The sequence below is a fragment of the Mobula birostris genome, chromosome 8 (assembly GCF_030028105.1).
Source record: "Mobula birostris isolate sMobBir1 chromosome 8, sMobBir1.hap1, whole genome shotgun sequence".
NCBI lineage: Eukaryota > Metazoa > Chordata > Chondrichthyes > Myliobatiformes > Myliobatidae > Mobula > Mobula birostris.
In genome coordinates, this window is record NC_092377.1 from 2,533,247 (window position 1) to 2,551,688 (window position 18,442).

At 45.2% G+C, this 18,442-nt stretch overlaps 1 protein-coding gene across 3 annotated transcripts in view; it reads right to left on the reverse strand.

The window, feature by feature from the left end:
* Positions 1-18,442, reverse strand: part of LOC140201099 (E3 ubiquitin-protein ligase TRIM65-like) — a 42,922-nt gene that overhangs the window by 17,614 nt on the left and 6,866 nt on the right. For all 3 annotated transcript variants that reach the window (XR_011886774.1, XM_072264699.1, XM_072264698.1), the window contains exon 5: positions 2,740-2,901. Coding sequence is in view for 2 of the 3 variants with exons in the window: in XM_072264699.1 (XP_072120800.1) it covers positions 2,740-2,901 (162 nt within the window). In the remaining variant the exon portion in view is untranslated. The remainder of the gene's footprint in view (positions 1-2,739; positions 2,902-18,442) is intronic.

An 18,442-nucleotide genomic window follows, 5' to 3' on the forward strand; every position in this document is an offset into this window, starting at 1 on the left:
TGAGTGAGTGGTGTGGGGCTGGTTCGAGGGGCTTGGTGTGTTAGTAAGTGGTGTGGGGCTGGTTTGAGGGGTTTGGGGTTTGACTGAGTGTTGTGGGGGTGGTTTGAGGGGTCAGTGGGTGGTGTTCGGGCGGTTTGATGGGTTTGGGTGTCAGTGAGTGCTGTGTAGGTGGATTGAGTGATTTGTGGGGTGAATGAGTGACATGGGGGTGGTTTGAGTGGTTTGGGATGTGAGTGAGTGGTGTGGGGGTGGTTTGAGTGATTTGGGGTGTGAATATGTAGTGTGGGGGTGGTTTGAATGATTTGAAGTGTGAATATGTAGTGTGTGGGTGGTTTGAGGTGTTTGGGGTGTGAGTGAGTGGTGTGGGGGTGGTTTGAGGTGTTTGAGGTGTTAGTGAGTGGTGTGGGGGTGGTTTGAGTGATTTGGGGTGTGAGTATGTAGTGTGGGGGTGGTTTGAATGATTTGAAGTGTGAATATGTAGTGTGTGGGTGGTTTGAGGTGTTTGGGGTGTGAGTGAGTGGTGTGGGGTGGTTTGAGTGATTTGGGGTGTGAATATGTAGTGTGGGGGTGGTTTGAGGGGTTTGATGTGTTTGTGAGTGGTGTAGGGGTGGCTTACGGGGTTTCCAGTGTGAGTGATTTGTGGGGTTTGGCTCTGAGAGTGTTGTGGGGGTGGTTTGAGGGTTTTGGGGTGTGAGTGAGTGTTGTGGAGTACTTTGAGGGGCTTGGGGTGTAAATAAGTGGTGTGGAATCATTTGATGGGTTTGAGGTATGAGTGAATGGTGTGGGGCTGGTTTGTGGGGTTGGGCGTGTGAGTGAGTGGTATGGGGGTGATTTATGGGATTCAGGATGTTGGTGGGTGGTGTGGGGGTGGTTTGAGGAGCTTGGGGTGTGAGTGAGTGGTGTGGGGGTGATTCGAGTGGTTTGGGGTGTGAGTGAGTGGTGTGGGGGTGCTTCAAGGGGTTTGGGGTTTGAGTGAGTGGTGTGGGGTTAGTTTGAGGGGGTTCGGGTGTGAGGGTGATTTGAGGGGTTTGGGGTGTGAGTGAGTGGTGTGGGGGTAGTTTGACAAATTTGGTGTCTGAGTGAGTGGTGTAGTGATGGTTTGAGGGGTTTGATGTGTGTGTGTGTGTGGGTGGTGTGGGGTTGATATGAGGGGTTTGGTGGAGATGTAAGTTTTGTAGGGGTGATTTGAGGGGTTTGGGGTGTGAGTGAGTGGTGTGGAGGTGGTCTGAGGAGTTTGGGGTGTGAGTGAGTGGTGTGGGGTTGTTTGAGGGGTTTGGGGTGTGAGTGAGTGGTGTGGCGGTGGTTTGAGGGGTTTGGGGTGTGAGTGAGTGGTGTGGCGGTGGTTTGAGGGGTTTGGGGTGTGAGTGAGTGGTGTGGCGGTAGTTTGAGGGGTTTGGGGTGTGAGTGAGTGGTGTGGGGTTGCTTGAGGGGTTTGGGGTGTGAGTGAGTGGTGTGGGGGAGGTTTCAGAGGTTTGGAGTGTGAGTGAGTGGTGTGGGGTCTGAGTGAGTTGTGTGGGGAGGTTTCAGAGGTTTGGGGTGTGAGTGAGTGGTGTGGGGTTGCTTGAGGGGTTTGGGGTGTGAGTGAGTGGTGTGGGGGTGGTTTGAGGTCGTTGGAGAGTGAGTGAGCGGTGTGGGGTCTGAGTGAGTGGTGTGTGGTGTGAGTGATTGGTGTGGGGTTGAGGGGTTTGGGGTGTGAGTGAGTGGTGTGGGGTTGAGGGGTTTGGGGTCTGAGTGAGTTGTGTGGGGGAGGTTTCAGAGGTTTGGAGTGTGAGTGAGTGGTGTGGAGTCTGAGTGAGTTGTGTGGGGAGGTTTCAGAGGTTTGGGGTGTGAGTGAGTGGTGTGGGGGTAGTTTGAGTGGCGTGTGGTGTGAGTGAGTGGTGTGGGGTTGAGGGGTTTGGGGTCTGAGTGAGTTGTGTGGGGGAGGTTTCAGAGTTTGGAGTGTGAGTGAGTGGTGTGGGGTCTGAGTGAGTTGTGTGGGGAGGTTTCAGAGGTTTGGGGTGTGAGTGAGTGGTGTGGGGTTGTTTGAGGGGTTTAGGCTGTGAGTGAGTGGTGTGGGGGTGGTTTGAGGTCGTTGGAGAGTGAGTGAGTGGTGTGGGGTCTGAGTGAGTGGTGCGGGGTTGTTTGAGTGGTGTATGGTGTGAGTGAGTGGTATGGGGTTGAGGGGTTTGGGGTCTGAGTGAGTTGTGTGGGGGAGGTTTCAGAGGTTTGGGGTGTGAGTGAGTGGTGTGGGGTTGTTTGAGGGGTTTGGGGTGTGAGTGAGTGGTGTGGGGGTGGTTTGAGGTCGTTGGAGAGTGAGTGAGTGGTGTGGGGTCTGAGTGAGTGGTGTGGGGTTGTTTGAGTGGTGTATGGTGTGAGTGAGTGGTGTGGGGTTGAGGGGTTTGGGGTCTGAGTGAGTTGTGTGGGGGAGGTTTCAGAGGTTTGGAGTGTGAGTGAGTGGTGTGGGGTCTGAGTGAGTTGTGTGGGGAGGTTTCAGAGGTTTGGGGTGTGAGTGAGTGGTGTGGGGTTGTTTGAGGGGTTTGAGGTGTGAGTGAGTGGTGTGGGGGTGGTTTGAGGTCGTTGGAGAGTGAGTGGTGTGGGGTCTGAGTGAGTGGTGTGGGGTTGTTTGAGTGGTGTGTGGTGTGAGTGAGTGGTGTGGGGTTGAGGGGTTTGGGGTCTGAGTGAGGTTTCAGAGGTTTGGGGTGTGAGTGGTGTGAGGGTGGTTTGAGCGGTTGTGTGTGTGTGCGTGTGCGCGCACCGTACCTCTCTCAGTGACTGTATCCGTGACTGTCATACCGACCGTACAGGAGGTGGATTCTACAGCCACTGCTGTGCTGGTACTGCTCTCGGGATGCAAGATTCCGGAAGGAGCAGGAGCATTTGATGGGTGATCGTCTGGACATGGTGTCTGGCTGTCTGGATGCTCTGCAGAGAGAGGAGTGTGTTAGTTCCCCACACTGAGGACACTGGATAAAATTTCAGTTATTTCAATGCAGACGAGAGGAGGGAGTTATCTACAGGCCCCCAAACAGGAGCCTGGATATAGGGTGCAAGCTGAATCAAGAGTTAAAATTGGCATGTCGCAAAGGTAATGCTAGGGTTGTTATGGGGGACTTTAACATGCAGGTAGGCTGGGAAAATCAAGGTAGTACTGGACCCCAAGAAAGGGAGTTTGTGGAGTGCCTCCGAGATGGATTCTTAGAGCAGCTTGTACTGGAACCTACCAGGGAGAAGGCAATTCTGGATTTAGTGTTGTGTAATGAATCGGATTTGATAAGTAAACTCGAGGTAAAGGAGCCATTAGGAGGTAGTGACCATAATATGATAAGTTTTAATCTACAATTTGAGAGGGAAAAGGGAAAATTGGAAGTGTCAGTATTACAGTTGAACAAAGGGGACTATGGAGCCATGAGAGAGGAGCTGACCAAAGTTGACTGGAAAGATACTCTGGCAGGTATGACAATGGAACAACAATGGCAGATATTTCAGGGAATAATACAGAAGGTGCAGGATCAGTTCATTCCAAAGAGGAAGAAAGATTCTAAGGGGAGTAAGGGGCGGCCGTGGCTGACAAGGGAAGTCAAGGACAGTATAAAAATGAAGGAGAAAAATTATAACATAGCAAAGATGAGCGGGAAGCCAGAGGATTGGGAAACTTTTAAAGAGCAACAGAAGATAACTAAAAAGGCAATACGGGGAGAAAAGATGAGATACGAAGGTAAGCTAGCCAAGAATATAGAGGAGGATAGTAAAAGCTTCTTTGGGTATGTGAAGAGGAAAAAGTTAGTTCAGACCAAAGTTGGGCCCTTGAAGACAGAAACGGGTGAATTTATTATAGGGAATAAGGAAATGGCAGACGAGTTGAACAGGTACTTTGAATCTGTCTTCACTAGGGAAGACACAAACAATCTCCCAGATGTAATAGTGGCTGGAGGACCGAGGGTAACAGAGGAACTGAAGGAAATTCGCATTAGGCAGAAAATGGTGTTGGATAGACTGATGGAACTGAAGGCTGATAAATCCCCAGGCCTGATGGCCTGTATCCCAGGGTACTTAAGGAGGTGGCTCTAGAAATTGTGGACGCATTGGTAATCATTTTCCGATGTTCTATAGATTCAGGATCAGTTCCTGAGGATTGGAGGATAGCTAATGTTATCCCACTTTTTAAGAAAGAAGGGAGAGAGAAAACAGGGAATTATAGGCCAGTTAGCCTGACATCAGTGGTGGGGAAGATGCTGGAATCAATTATAAAAGATGAAATAGTGGCATATTTGGATAGCAGTAACAGGATTGGTCCAAGTCAGCGTGGATTTACAAAGGGGAAATCATGCTTGACTAATATCCTGGAATTTTTTGAGGAAGTAACTATGAAAATGGACAAGGGAGAGCCAGTGGATGTAGTGTACCTGAACTTTCAGAAAGCCTTTGATAAAGTCCCACATAGGAGATTAGCGGGCAAAATTAGAGCACATGGTATTGGAGGTAGGGTACTGACATGGATAGAAAATTGGTTGGCAGACAGGAAACAAAGAGTAGGGATTAACGGGTCCCTTTCAGAATGGCAGGCAGTGACTAGTGGGGTACCGCAAGGCTCGGTGCTGGGACCGCAGCTATTTACAATATACATTAATGATTTAGATGAAGGGATTAAAAGTAACATTAGCAAATATGCAGATGACACAAAGCTGGTTGGCAGTGTGAAATGTGAGGAGGATGTTATGAGAATGCAGGGTGACTTGGACAGGCTGGGTTATTGGGCAGATGCAGTTTAATGTGGATAAATGTGAGGATATCCACTTTGGTGGCAAGATCAGGAAGGCAGATTACTATCTGAATGGTGTCAAGTTAGGAAAAAGGGAAGTACAATGAGATCTAGGTGTCCTTGTTCATCAGTCACTGAAAGTAAGCACACAGGTACAGCAGGCAGTGAAGAAAGCTAATGGCACGTTGGCCTTCATAACAAGGGGAGTTGAGTATAGCAGCAAAGAGGTCCTTCTGCAGCTGTACAGGGCCCTGGTGAGACCACAGCCCCTGGGGTACTGTGTGCAGTTTTGGTCTCCAAATTTGAGGAAGGCCACAGTTTACGAATAAGAGATAGGCCATTTAGAACGGAGTTGAGGAAAAACTTTTTCACCTAGAGAGTTGTGGATCTGTGGAATGCTCTGCTTCAGAGGGCAGTGGAGGCCAATTCTCTGGATTCTTTCAAGAAAGAGTTAGATAGAGCTCTTAATGATAGCGGAGTCAAGGGATATGGGGAGAAGGCAGGAATGGGGTACTGATTGTGGATGATCAGCCTTGATCACAGTGAATGGCGGTGCTGGCTCGAAGGGCCGAATGGCCTACTCCTGCACCCATTGTCTATTGAGGGATGAACGCTGGGCTGAGAGAGCCACGTGGGACTGGGATGTCACAGCCAGTACAGAAACGAGGCCGTGCTAGCGATTCCTATTATTGGCAATATATTCTTTCCCCCTTCCTCTATGGACCGTGCCTTTCAAATTTGGAAGACTAATGGTATATCACTGTTTTTGGACTTATTTTCAGATGGCTCCCTTATGTCTTATGAACAGTTATCTAACAACTACAATTTACCAAGAACACATTTTTTTTTAGAGATTTGCAAGTTAGAAATTTCCTAAATACCATACTTTCTTCCTTTCCGGCGTTAGCCCCTACAAATATTTTAGACGCTATCATTAACCTCAACCCGTGTCAGAAAGTGTAACGGCTATTATTTATGATACTATCATGAAACTTAGGAAAGCTCCATTCGATAAGATTAAGACTGACTGGGAAAAGGAATTGGGCCTTACTATCCCGGCTGATGACCGGGCTCATATTTTACAACTTGTTAATACTTCCTCTATCTGTCTCAAACACTCCTTAATTCAATTTAAAGTTGTCCATAGAGCACATATGTCTAAAGATAAATTAGCTCGTTTTTACTCTCATATTAACCCTCTTTGTGATAGATGTCATGGGGAGATAGCTTCCTTGACCCACATGTTTTGGTCTTGTCCTACTCTGGAAACTTTTTGGAAAGATATTTTTAATATTATCTCAAAGGTTTTGAATAGTGATATTTCTCCCCATCCTATTACTGTATCTTTGGATTACCTAAAACTTTTAGTAATTTATCCCCCTCAGCGCGTAGAATTATTGCATTTCTTACTTTAATGGCGAAGAGATGTATTCTACAACACTGGAAGGAGATTAATGCCCCAACTACGTTTTTTGGTTCTCTCAAATGATACAGTGTCTAAATTTGGAAAAAATCAGAAATAATCTTTATGATACTTCAGTTAAATTTGAACAGACCTGGAGATCTTTTATTCAATATTTTCATTTAATGTAACTATTTTTTTCCCTCTCTGATCACACATACACTCCCTTCGTGGATTTTATCTGCTATTAGTGGAGGTCGGGTTTGAGGACATGATTGTTTAATTTGTCCAAGTCTACTATTTACCTAGTTAGCCCGTTGCTTTGCTTTGTAGGTTAGCTGCACCGTAGGTTTTTTATGGGTTTTTTTTTTCTGTTTTTTTTTCTCGTTCTATTGATATATATGGAAAATTAGTATACAACCTTGTTATTTTATAACTAACTTATGTTGTTTGCATTGTTTTCTATCGTATTAATATTACTTGTATATTTATATGTTAACAATGTATTGGTTGCTATATGTTTTACCTTTTGTGTACTAATTCAATAAAAAGATTTTAAAAAAAAAGAAACGAGGCCAAGGCAGGAGCATGAGTGGCAGCTAGTTGTTCCAAGGCAGAGGAGCTAACGATGTGGTCGAGGACAAGGAGAGAGAGGGGAAGAAAATGGTGCTGTTATGATTAGAGAGAACATCAGTGCAGTTAGTGGAGGATGAAATTTCTGAGGGATTATCCAGTGAGAATATGGGGATGGGAAGGAGCTGGGCACCTTGTTGAAGTTGCACTGTAGGTCCCCAGCTGTCAATCTAGTCGCCTCATTGTAGGAAGGTTGTGAACAATGAACCTATGAACACCACCTCACCAATTGCTTTGCTCCCTTTGCACAACTGACCAATATATTTCTTACTTTAATTTATAGCTTTTGTTACAATGTACTGCTGCCACAGAACAATACATCTGATGACTTGTGCCTGTGATATTAAACCTGATTCAGCTTTGGATAAGGAATATAGGGAACAAATCTGTTGGGGGTTGTGGAAAGTTGTAAACACTATAGCGCATCATTGTACAAGCAAGAGAAAACCTGCAGATCTGGAAATCCAGGGCAACGCACACAAAACACTGGTGAAACTCAGCAGGGCAGGCAACATCTGCGGAAATAAACACAAGAGATTCTGCAGATGCTGGAAATTCAGGGCAACACCCACAGAATGCTGGAGAAACTCAGGTAGCATCTATAGCTGTCATCAGTCAAGCTATCGGACCGAGACCTGATGAAGGGTCAGCCCGAAACGTTGGCTGCTTGCATTATTCTGTAGATGGTGAGGTCCTCCAGCGTTTTGAGTGTGCTGGGTTGCCATAGTTGGGGATTTTAACTTTCCTAACGTAGAGGCATGGATGGTGGGTGGAGATACATCTCTACCAAATGAGGTATAAGGTGCTCTCCTTCCCTCCGCTGGACTGCAGGTCACCCTTGGGCAAAGTGAGGCACCCGCTTAGACTCCCAATCATGTACAGCCATAGGAGCCATTTTACAGTATATTTAAATATATAAGTCCATACGACATAGGAACAGAATTAGGCCATTTGGCCCATTGAGTCTGCTCTGCCATTTCATCATGGCCAATACATTTTCCTCTCAGCCCCAATCTCCCGCCTTCCTCCTCCCCACCAACACCTCCCCCCCCATATCCTTTCATGCCCTGACCGATTAAGGATTCATCAACCTCTGCCTTAAGTATACATAAAGACTGGGCTTCCACAGCTGTCTGAGGCAACAAATCTCACAGATTTACAACTCTCTGACTAAAGAAATTCCTCCTCATCTCTGTTCTCAAAGGATATTCCTCTATTTTGAGGCTGCATCCTCTGGTCTTGGACTCTCCTACCAGAGGAAACATCCTCTCCACATTCACTCTATCAAGGCTTTTCACTATTCAATAGGTTTCAATGAGGTCACCCCTCATTCTTCTGAATTCTAGTGAATACAGGCCCAAAGCCATCAAATGCTCTTCATGTGACAAGCCATTTAATCCTGGAATCATTTTTCTGAACCTCTTTGAGCCCTCTCCAGTTTCAGCATATCCTTTCTAAGGGGCCCAAAACTGCTCACAAAGCTCCAAGTGAGGCCTCAACAGTGTTTTATAAAATGTCAACATTATATTCTTGCTTTTATAATCTAGTCCTCTTGAAATGATAAGTTTTATTCTGCAAGTTGAGAGGGATAAGGGCAGATCAGAAGTGTCAGTATTGCAGTTGAACAAAGGAGACTATGGAGCCATGAGGGAGGAGCTGGCCAAAGTTGACTGGTCGGATATCCTAGCAGAAAAGACAGTGGACCAGCAATGGCAGGTATTCTTGGGAATAATGCACAAGGTGCAAAATCAGTTCATCCCCCGGAGAAGGAAGGATTCAAAGGGGGGAAAGTGGCCACAGTGGTTGACAAAGGAAGTCAGAGATAGCATAGCATTAAAAAAGAAGTATAACAGAGCTGAGGTGAGTGGGAAGACGGATGATTGGGAAATTTTTAAGGAGCAACAGAACTTAACTAAAAAGGCAATACGGGGAGAAAAAAATGAGGTATGAACGCAACCTAGCTAGGAATATAAAGGAGGATAGCAAAAGTTTTTTTAGGTATGTGAAGAGAAGGAAGATAGTTAAGAACAATGTTGGGCCCTTGAAGAATAAATTGGGAGCAATTGTTATGGGAAACAGAGAAATGGCAGACGAATTTAATAAGTACTTTTGATCTGTCTTCACTAGGGAAGACACAAGCAATCTCCCAGATGTATGGATGGGCCAAGGACATAAGGTAACAGAGGAACTGAAACAGATTGACATTAGGAAGGAAACAGTGATGAGTAGACTGATGGGACTGAAGGCTAACAAATCCCCAGGTCCAGATGGTCTGCATCCTAGGGTACTAAAGGAGGTGGCTCTAGAAATTGCGGATGCATTGGTGATCATTTTCCAATGTTCCTTAGATTCAGGATCAGTTCCTGAGGATTGGCGAATGGCTAATGTTGTCCCACTTTTTAAGAAAGGAGGGAGGGAGAAAACAGAGAGAACTATCGCCCCGTTAGCCTAACATCAGTAGTGGGGAAGATGCTACAGTCCATTACTAAAGATGAAATTGCGGCATATCTTGACAGCAGTGATAGGATTGGGCCGAGCCAGCATGGATTTACCAAGGGCAAATCATGCTTGACTAATCTATTGGAGTTTTTCGAGGATGTTCATCAACAATTGTTCATCCCAGTTTGGCAAAAGAATAAATCAAGGAAGGTAGTGCACCCGTGGCTGACAAGAGAAATTAGGGATAGTATCAATTCCAAAGAAGAAGCATACAAATTAGCCAGAGAAAGTGGCTCACCTGAGGACTGGGAGAAATTCAGAGTTCAGCAGAGGAGGACAAAGGGCTTAATTAGGAAGGGGAAAAAAGATTATGAGGGAAAACTGGCAGGGAACATAAAAACGGACTGTAAAAGCTTTTATAGATATGTGAAAAGAAAAAGATTGGTTAAGACAAATGTAGATCCCCTACAGACAGAAACAGGTGAATTGATTATGGGGAGCAAGGATATGGCAGACCAATTGAATAATTACTTTGGTTCTGTCTTCACTAAGGAGGACATAAATAATCTTCCAGAAATAATAGGGGACAGAGGGTCCAGTGAGATGGAGGAACTGAGCGAAATACATGTTAGTAGGGAAGTGGTGTAAGGTAAATTGAAGGGATTAAAGGCAGATAGATCCCCAGGGCCAGATGGTCTGAATCCCAGAGTGCTTAAGGAAGTAGCCCAAGAAATAGTGGATGCATTAGTGATAATTTTTCAAAACTCTTTAGATTCTGGACTAGTTCCTGAGGATTGGAGGGTGGCTAATGTAACCCCACTTTTTAAAAAGGGAGGGAGAGAGAAACCAGGGAATTATAGACCGGTTAGCCTAACATCGGTGGTGGGGAAACTGCTAGAGTCAGTTATCAAAGATGTGATAACAGCACATTTGGAAAGCGGTGAAATCATCGGACAAAGTCAGCATGAATTTGTGAAAGGAAAATCATGTCTGACGAATCTCATAGAATTTTTTGAGGATGTAACTAGTAGAGTGGATAGGGGAGAACCAGTGGATGTGGTATATTTGGATCTTCAAAAGGATTTTGACAAGGTTCCACACAGGAGATTAGTGTGCAAACTTAAAGCACACGGTATTGGGGGTAAGGTATTGATGTAGATAGAGAATTGGTTGGCAGACAGGAAGCAAAGAGTGGGAATAAACGGGACCTTTTCAGAATGGCAGGCAGTGACTAGTGGGGTACCGCAAGGTTCAGTGCTGGGACCCCAGTTGTTTACAATATATATTAGTGACTTGGATGAGGGAATTAAATGCAGCATCTCCAAGTTTGCGGATGACACGAAGCTGGGCGGCAGTTTTAGCTGTGAGGAGGTTGCTAAGAGGACGCAGGGTGACTTGGATAGGTTAGGTGAGTGGGCAAATTCATGGCAGATGCAATTTAATGTGGATAAATGTGAGGTTATCCACTTTGGTGGCAAAAACAAGAAAACAGATTATTATCTGAATGGTGGCCGATTAGGAAAAGGGGAGGTGCAACGAGACCTGGGTGTCATTATACACCAGTCATTGAAAGTGGGCATGCAGGTACAGCAGGCGGTGAAAAAAGCAAATGGTATGCTGGCATTTATAGCAAGAGGATTCGAGTACAGGAGCAGGGAGGTACTACTGCAGTTGTACAAGGCCTTGGTGAGTCCACACCTGGAGTATTGTGTGCAGTTTTGGTCCCCTAATCTGAGAAAGGACATCCTTGCTATAGAGGGGGTACAAAGAAGGTTCACCAGATTGATTCCTGGGATGGCAGGACTTTCATATGATGAAAGATTGGATGAACTAGGCTTATACTCGTTGGAATTTAGAAGATTGAGGGGGGATCTGATTGAAACGTATAAAATCCTAAAGGGATTGGACAGGCTAGATGCAGGAAGATTGTTCCCGATGTTGGGGAAGTCCAGAACGAGGGGTCACAGTTTGAGGATAAAGGGGAAGCCTTTTATGACCGAGATGAGGAAAAACTTCTTCACACAGAGAGTGGTGAATCTGTGGAATTCTCTGCCACAGGAAACAGTGGAGGCCAGTTCATTGGCTATATTTAAGAGGGAGTTAGATATGGCCCTTGTGGCTAAAGGGATCAGGGGGTATGGAGGGAAGGCTGGTGCAGGGTTCTGAGTTGGATGATCAGCCATGATCATACTGAATGGCAGTGCAGGCTCGAAGGGCCGAATGGCCTACTCCTGCACCTATTTTCTATGTTTTCTATGTAACTGGGAAGATAGACGCGAGAAATCCAGTGGATGTGGTGTACCTTGACTTTCAGAAGGCATTCGATAAGGTACCACATAGGAGATTGGTGGGTAAAATCAGAGCTCATGGCATTGGGGGGAGGATATTGACATGGATAGAAAACTGGTTGGCAGATAGAAAGCAAAGGGTAGCAGTGAATGGGTGTTTCTTGGAATGGCAGGTGGTGACTAGTGGGGTGCCACAGGGCTCGGTATTGGGACCACAGCTGTTTACGATTTACGTCAATGATTTAGAGGAAGGCATTGTGAATAACATCAGCAAGTTTGCTGATGATACTATGCTGGGTGGCAGTGTGACATGTGATGAGGATGTTAGGAGAATTCAAGGTGACTTGGATAGGCTGGGTGAGTGGGCAGAAACTTGGCAGATGGCATTTAATGTGAATAAGTGTGAGGTTATTCACTTTGGGAGCAAGAACAGGAAGGCAGATTATTATCTGAACGGTGTGGAGTTAGGTAAGGGTGAAATACAAAGAGATCTAGGAGTACTTGTTCATCAGTCTCTGAAGGTGAATGAGCAAGTGCAGCAGGCAGTGAAGAAGGCTAATGGAATGTTGGCCTTTATTACAAAGGGAATGAGTACAAGAGCAAGGAAATCCTTTTGCATTTGTACAGGGCCCTGGTGAGACCACACCTGGAGTATTGCGTGCAGTTTTGGTCTCCAGGGTTAAGGAAGGACATCCTGGCTGTGGAGGAGGTGCAACATAGGTTCACTAGGTTAATTCCTGGCATGTCCGGACTGTCTTACGCAGAGAGGTCAGAGACACTGGGCTTGTACACGCTGGAATTAAGGAGATTGAGGGGGGATCTGATTGAGACATATAAGATTATTAAGGGATCGGACAAGATAGAGGCAGGAAATATGTTCCAGATGCTGGGAGAGTCCAGTACCAGAGGGCATGGTTTAAGAATAAGGGGTAGGTCATTTAGGACAGAGTTGAGGAGGAACTTCTTCTCCCAGAGAGTTGTGGAGGTGTGGAACGTGCTGCCTCAGAAGGCAGTGGAGGCCAATTCTCTAGATGCTTTCAAGAAGGAGCTAGATAGCTATCTTATGGATAGGGGAATCAAGGGTTATGGGGACAAGGCAGGAACCGGGTATTGATAGTAGATGATCAGCCATGATCTCAGAATGGCGGTGCAGGCTGAAAGGGCCGAATGGTCTACTTCTGCACCTATTGTCTATTGTCTATTGAAATGAATGCAAATACAGCATTTGCCTTCCTCACCACAGACTCAACCTGCTAAGTAACCTTCAGCGAATCCCGCACAAGGACTCCCGTTCCTTTGCACCTCAAAATTTTGTGTTTTCTCTTCTACCAAGGTACCATACACTACTTGACACTGTATTCCATCTGCCATTTCTTTACTCATTCCCCTAATCTATATAAGTCTTCCTGTAGCCTCCCTATTCCCTCAAAACTGCCTGTCCCTCCACCTATCTTCATATCGTCTGCAAGCTTTGCCGCTAAGCTATCAATTCCGGCATCCAAATCATTGATATATAACGTAAAAAAGAATTAGACCCAACACAGACCGCTGTGGAACACCACTAGTCACCAGCAGCCAACCAGAAAAGGCTCTTTATTCCCACTCTATGCCTCTGCCAATCAGCCACTTTATCCATGCCAGAATCTTTCTTGTAATACCACGAGCTTGTAGCTTGTTAAGCACCTCACGAGTGGCACCTTGTCAAAGAACTTCTGGAAATCTAAGTACACAACATCGACCATTTCTCCTGTCTTTGCTGCTTGATATTTCTGCAAAGAATTCCAATAAATTTGTCAGGCAAGATTTTCCTTCGAGAAAACCATGCTGACTACAGCCTATTTCATCATGTGCCTCCAAGTACCCTGAGATCTCATCCTTAATAATGGACTACAACATCTTCCCAACCACTGACATCAGGCTAACTGGCCTATAATTTCCTTTCTTCTGCCTCTCTCTCTTCTTGAAGAATGGAGTGACTGTTGCAATTTTTCAGTCTACTGGAACCAGTCCAGAATCTAGTGATTCTTGAAAGATCATTACTAGTGCCTCCACAATCTCTTCAGCCATCTCTTTCAGAACCCTGGACCATCTGGTCCAGATGACTTACCTACCTTCATACCTTTCAGTTTCCCAAGAAACTTCACTGTAGTAATGGTAACTTCACCCACTTCATGTTCCTTGAGACCTGAAACTTCCACCATACAACTGGTGACTCAACTGATGCAAAATACTTATTCAGTTCATCCGCCATTTCTTTGTCCCTATTACTACCTCTCCAGCATCATTTTCCAATGGTCCAAATCCACTGTGCCTCTTTTTTTTTAACCTTATGTATCTGAAGAAACTTCTGGTATTCTCTTTAATATTATTGGTGAGCTTACTTTTGTATTCCACCTTCACCTTCTTAATAACTTTTTTAATTGCCTTCTCTTGGTATTTAAAAGCTTCCCAATCCCCTAACACATGAGGACAAGCCAGTGCAGGATTTGCACAGTGATGGTAGGGCACTGAGGAGTGTGCTAGAACAGGAAGAATCGAGGAATACTCGTCAAAATTCCTTGTAAGTGACATGACAGTAGAGTTGTAAAGAAAGCTTTTGCCACATTAGCCTTCACAGATGAATCCACCGAGTACAAAGGTTAGCATGTTATGTTGAAGTTTTGTAAGACATTGTAGAAGTTTAATTTGGAGTATTGTGTGCAGTTTTGGTCACCAACCTACAGGAAAGATGTAAAGAAGATTGAAAGAGTACAGAGAAAGTTTACAAGGATGTTGTCAGTACTTGAGGACCTAAGCTACAGGGAAAGAATCATAGACGTAGAGCTGTACAGCACAGAAGCAGGTCCTTCAGCCCATTTAGTCTATGCCCGACCATTTAAACTGCCTAGTCCCATTGACCTACATTGAGACCATAGTCATCCATACTTCTGTCATTCACAAGACCATAAGACATAGGAGCAGAATTAGGCCATTCACCCCATCAAGTCTGCTTTGCTGTTCATCATGGTTGATCCCAGCTCCCACCCTTACCTCTGTTCTAAGTGGTTGCCCCCTCAAATTTGAGGCTGTGCCCCCACCAAAGGAAACATCCTCTCCACGTCCCCCCATCTAGTCCTTTCGACATTCAGGAGGTTTCAGTGAGACCCTCCCCGCCCCCCCCCCCCCGGCATTCTTCTAAATTCCAGTGAGTACAGTTACCACTCACTCACCGTATCTTAACCCCTTCATTCCCAGAATCATTCTTGTGAACCTCCTCTGGACTCTCTCCAATGACAACACATCCTTTCTAAGATCCGGGACCCAAAACTGTTGGCAATATATCAAGTACGGCCTGATACTGTCTTATAAAGGCTCAGCATTATCTCCTTGCTTTTATATTCTATTCCCCTTGAAATAAATCCCCACGTTGCATTTGCCTTCTTTACCAGACTCAACCCGTAAATTAACCCACTTGGAGTCTTCACGAGGACTCCCAAGTACCTTTCCCCCCTCTGATGTTTGAATTTTCTCCCCATTTAGATAATAGTCTGCACTTTTGTTCCTTTTACCAAAATGCATTATTATACATTTCCCAACACTATACTCCATCTGCCACTTTGCCCATTCTTCCAGTTTGTCTAAGACCTGCTGCAATCGCATTGCTTCCTCAACACTACCTACCCCTCCACCTATCTTCGTATCGACACGTCTATCCTGTGCCTTGTGAAATACTCCCAGAAACTTCAGCCATCTTTGCTCTGCCATCATCCCTGCCAGTATCCTTCTCCAATTCATCTGGGAAAACCATCAATTCCATTATCCAAATTATTGACAAACAATGCGAAAAGTAACAGTCCCAATACTGACCCCTGAGGATCATCACAAGTCACTGGCAGCCAACCAGAAAAGGTCCCCTTTATTCCCACTCACTGCCTTCTGCCTGTCAGCCATTCCACTATTCACGCCAATATCGCCCCTGAGGATTTTATCTTGTTAAGCAGCCTCATGTGTGGCACCTTATCAAACACCTTCTGAAAATCCAAGTAAATAACACCCACTGCCTCTCCTTTGTCCACCCTGCTTGTTACTTCCTTGAAGAACTCTAACAGATCTGTTAGGCAAGATTTCCCTTCACATAAACATACGTTGACTTATTTTATCATTAGTCTCCAAGTACCTCAAAACTTCATCGTTAATAATGGACTCAAACACTTTCCCAGCCCTTAAGGTTCAGATAACTGGCCTATAATTTCCCTTCTTCAGCCTTCCTCCTTTCTTAAAGAGTAGAATGACATTTGCAATCTTCCAGTCCTCCAGGACCATGCCAGAATCAAGTGATTCTTGAAAGATCATGACCAATGCATCCGTTATCTCTTCGGCAACCTCTCTCAGGTCTCTGGGATGTAGTTCATCTGGCCCAGGTGACTTATCCACCTTAAGACCGTTGAGTTTGTCTAGCACTTTTTCCTTTTGTAATAGAAATGGCACCCACTCCTGCTCCCTGACACTCATGGACCTCTGGCACACTGCTAGTGTCTTCCACAGTGAAGACAGATAGAAAGTATCCAAGTTCATCTGCTATTTCTTTGTTCCCCATTACTACCTCACCAGCATCATTTCCAGTGGTCCAATATCAACTTTCGCCTCCCCTTTACTTTCTATGTAACTGAAAAAAACTTTTAGTATCTTGCTTTATATTACTGGCTAGTCTGTCCTCATATTTCATCTTTTCCCTTCAGTTAGCTTTGTTAGTTGCCTTTCGCTAGATTTTAAAAGTTTCCGGACCATCCAACTTCCCTCTCATTTTTGCTACCTTATATGCCCTTTCCTTGGCTTTTATGTAGTTCTTAACTTCCTTTGTCAGCCACAGTTGCCCACCCCTGCTGTTTGAGAACTTCTTCCTCTGTGAGACTTATCTATCCTTGTGAACTATTCCCAGAAACTTCAGCTACCTCTGCTCTGCTGTCATCCCCACCAGTATCCTCCTCCACTCCGCCTGGGCAAGCTCCTCTCGTACCTCTGTTCTCATACCCTTTTATTCCATTGCAATACTAACACATGTGACTTATGCTTCTCCCTCTCAAACTGCAGTATGAATTCAATCATATTATGATCACTGCCTCCTAAGCGTTCCTTTATGTTAAGCTCGCTAATTAGATCTGGGTTATTACACAACACCCAATCTAAGATAGCTTTTCCCCGAGAAGGGTCAACACAAGTTGCTCTAAGAAGCCTCGTCATAGGCATTCAACAAATTCCCTCTCTTGCGATCCGACACCAACCTGATTTTCTGAATCCTCTTGCAAACTGAAGTCCCCCATTACAATTGTGACATTACCCTTATTACATCCCCTTTTCAGCTCTCTTTGCAATCTCAACCCCACATCTTGACCCCACATTTGGAGGCCTATATATGATTCCCATGTTTTTTTTAACCCTTGCAATTTCTTAACTCTACCCACGAAGATTCAACATTCTGACCCTATGTCACCTCTTTCTAAAGATGAGCTTCCATCTCTTAACAACAGTTACACCACCACCTCTGCCTTCATGTCTGCCATATACCTATCCAAGCTTCTCAAACATTGAAATCGAGCTCGTATGTACCACTTGCGCTGGCAGCTCAGTTGTGGCATGCTACACCAATGTGGCTCCCCATTTCAAAGGCTGAACAAGTTTGGACTGTATTCCATGAACTGTAGGAGAATGAGAGGAGATTTGACAGAGGTATACGAATTATGAGGGGTTGATAGGGTAAATGCAAGCAGGCTTTTTCCACTCAGGTTGGATGGACATCATGGGTTAAAAGTGAAATATTTCAGGCAAACATGAGGGGAACTTCTTCACTCAGAGGGTGGTGAGAGTGTGGAACGAGCTGACAGTGGAAGTGGTGGATACAGCTTCAATTTCAACATTGGAGAGGTTTGGATAGGAGGGGAATGGAGGGCAATGATCCAGGTGCAGCTTGATGGTACTAGGCATGGACTAAATGGGATGAAAGGCCTGTTTCCGAGCTGCAGTGTTCCATGACCCTCGGCAGAGAAATCTCCAGGACTGAGGAAGGTATTTCAAAGAATTCCATTGGAGGCTGGAACAAAATTGGGCACCATAGAAGTTATACAGAAGTTAGCTTAACGCTATTATAGCTCAGAGTGTTGGAATTCAATTCTGACTTGCTCTGTAAGCAGTCTGTACATCCACTCTGTACATTGCATGGGTTTCTTCCCACAGCTCAAAGACTCACTGGTTAGTAGGTTAATTGGTCATTGAAAACTGTCCTGTGATTAGGCTCGGGTTAAAATCGTGGGTTGCTGGTTGTGGGCGAAAGGGCGTGTTCTGCACCGTATCTCAAAATAAATAATTGTGAAAGTCCCTCCTGAGATATTGGCAATATCACTGTCCTCTGATGAGGTGGTGCAGAAGCAGACAATAGCAAATATTGAGCCTGTAGGGATAGAGCTGGTAATTATTAACCTGCTAACCTAACATCTGTGGTAGGCAAGTTGCTGGAAAACATTCTGAAGAACAAAATGCCCATGTTTAGAAAGGCTGGGGTGATTAAGGGTAAACAAATTGGCTTAATCCATGGAAAATCTTGTCTTATGGATTTGAGTTTTTTGAACTGACGAGGAAGTTGATGGGGAGAGTGGTAGACAAAGTATATGTGGACTTCAGTGAAGATTTTCTTAAGGTTCTGCATGCTGCTCTGGGGATGACCAGTCTGAGACTGACCGCTCTGGGACTGACCAGTCTCAGGCTGACCGCTCTGGGAATGATCACTCTGGGACCGACCAGGCACAGAACTGACCGCTTTGGGACTAACTGTTCTGGGACTGACCCCTCTGAGATTGACCAGCCACGGAACTAAGCACTCTGGGGCTGACTGCTCTGAGACTGACCAGGCCATGACTGACCACTCTGGGGCTGACCAGCCATGGAACTAAGCACTCTGGGACTGACCAG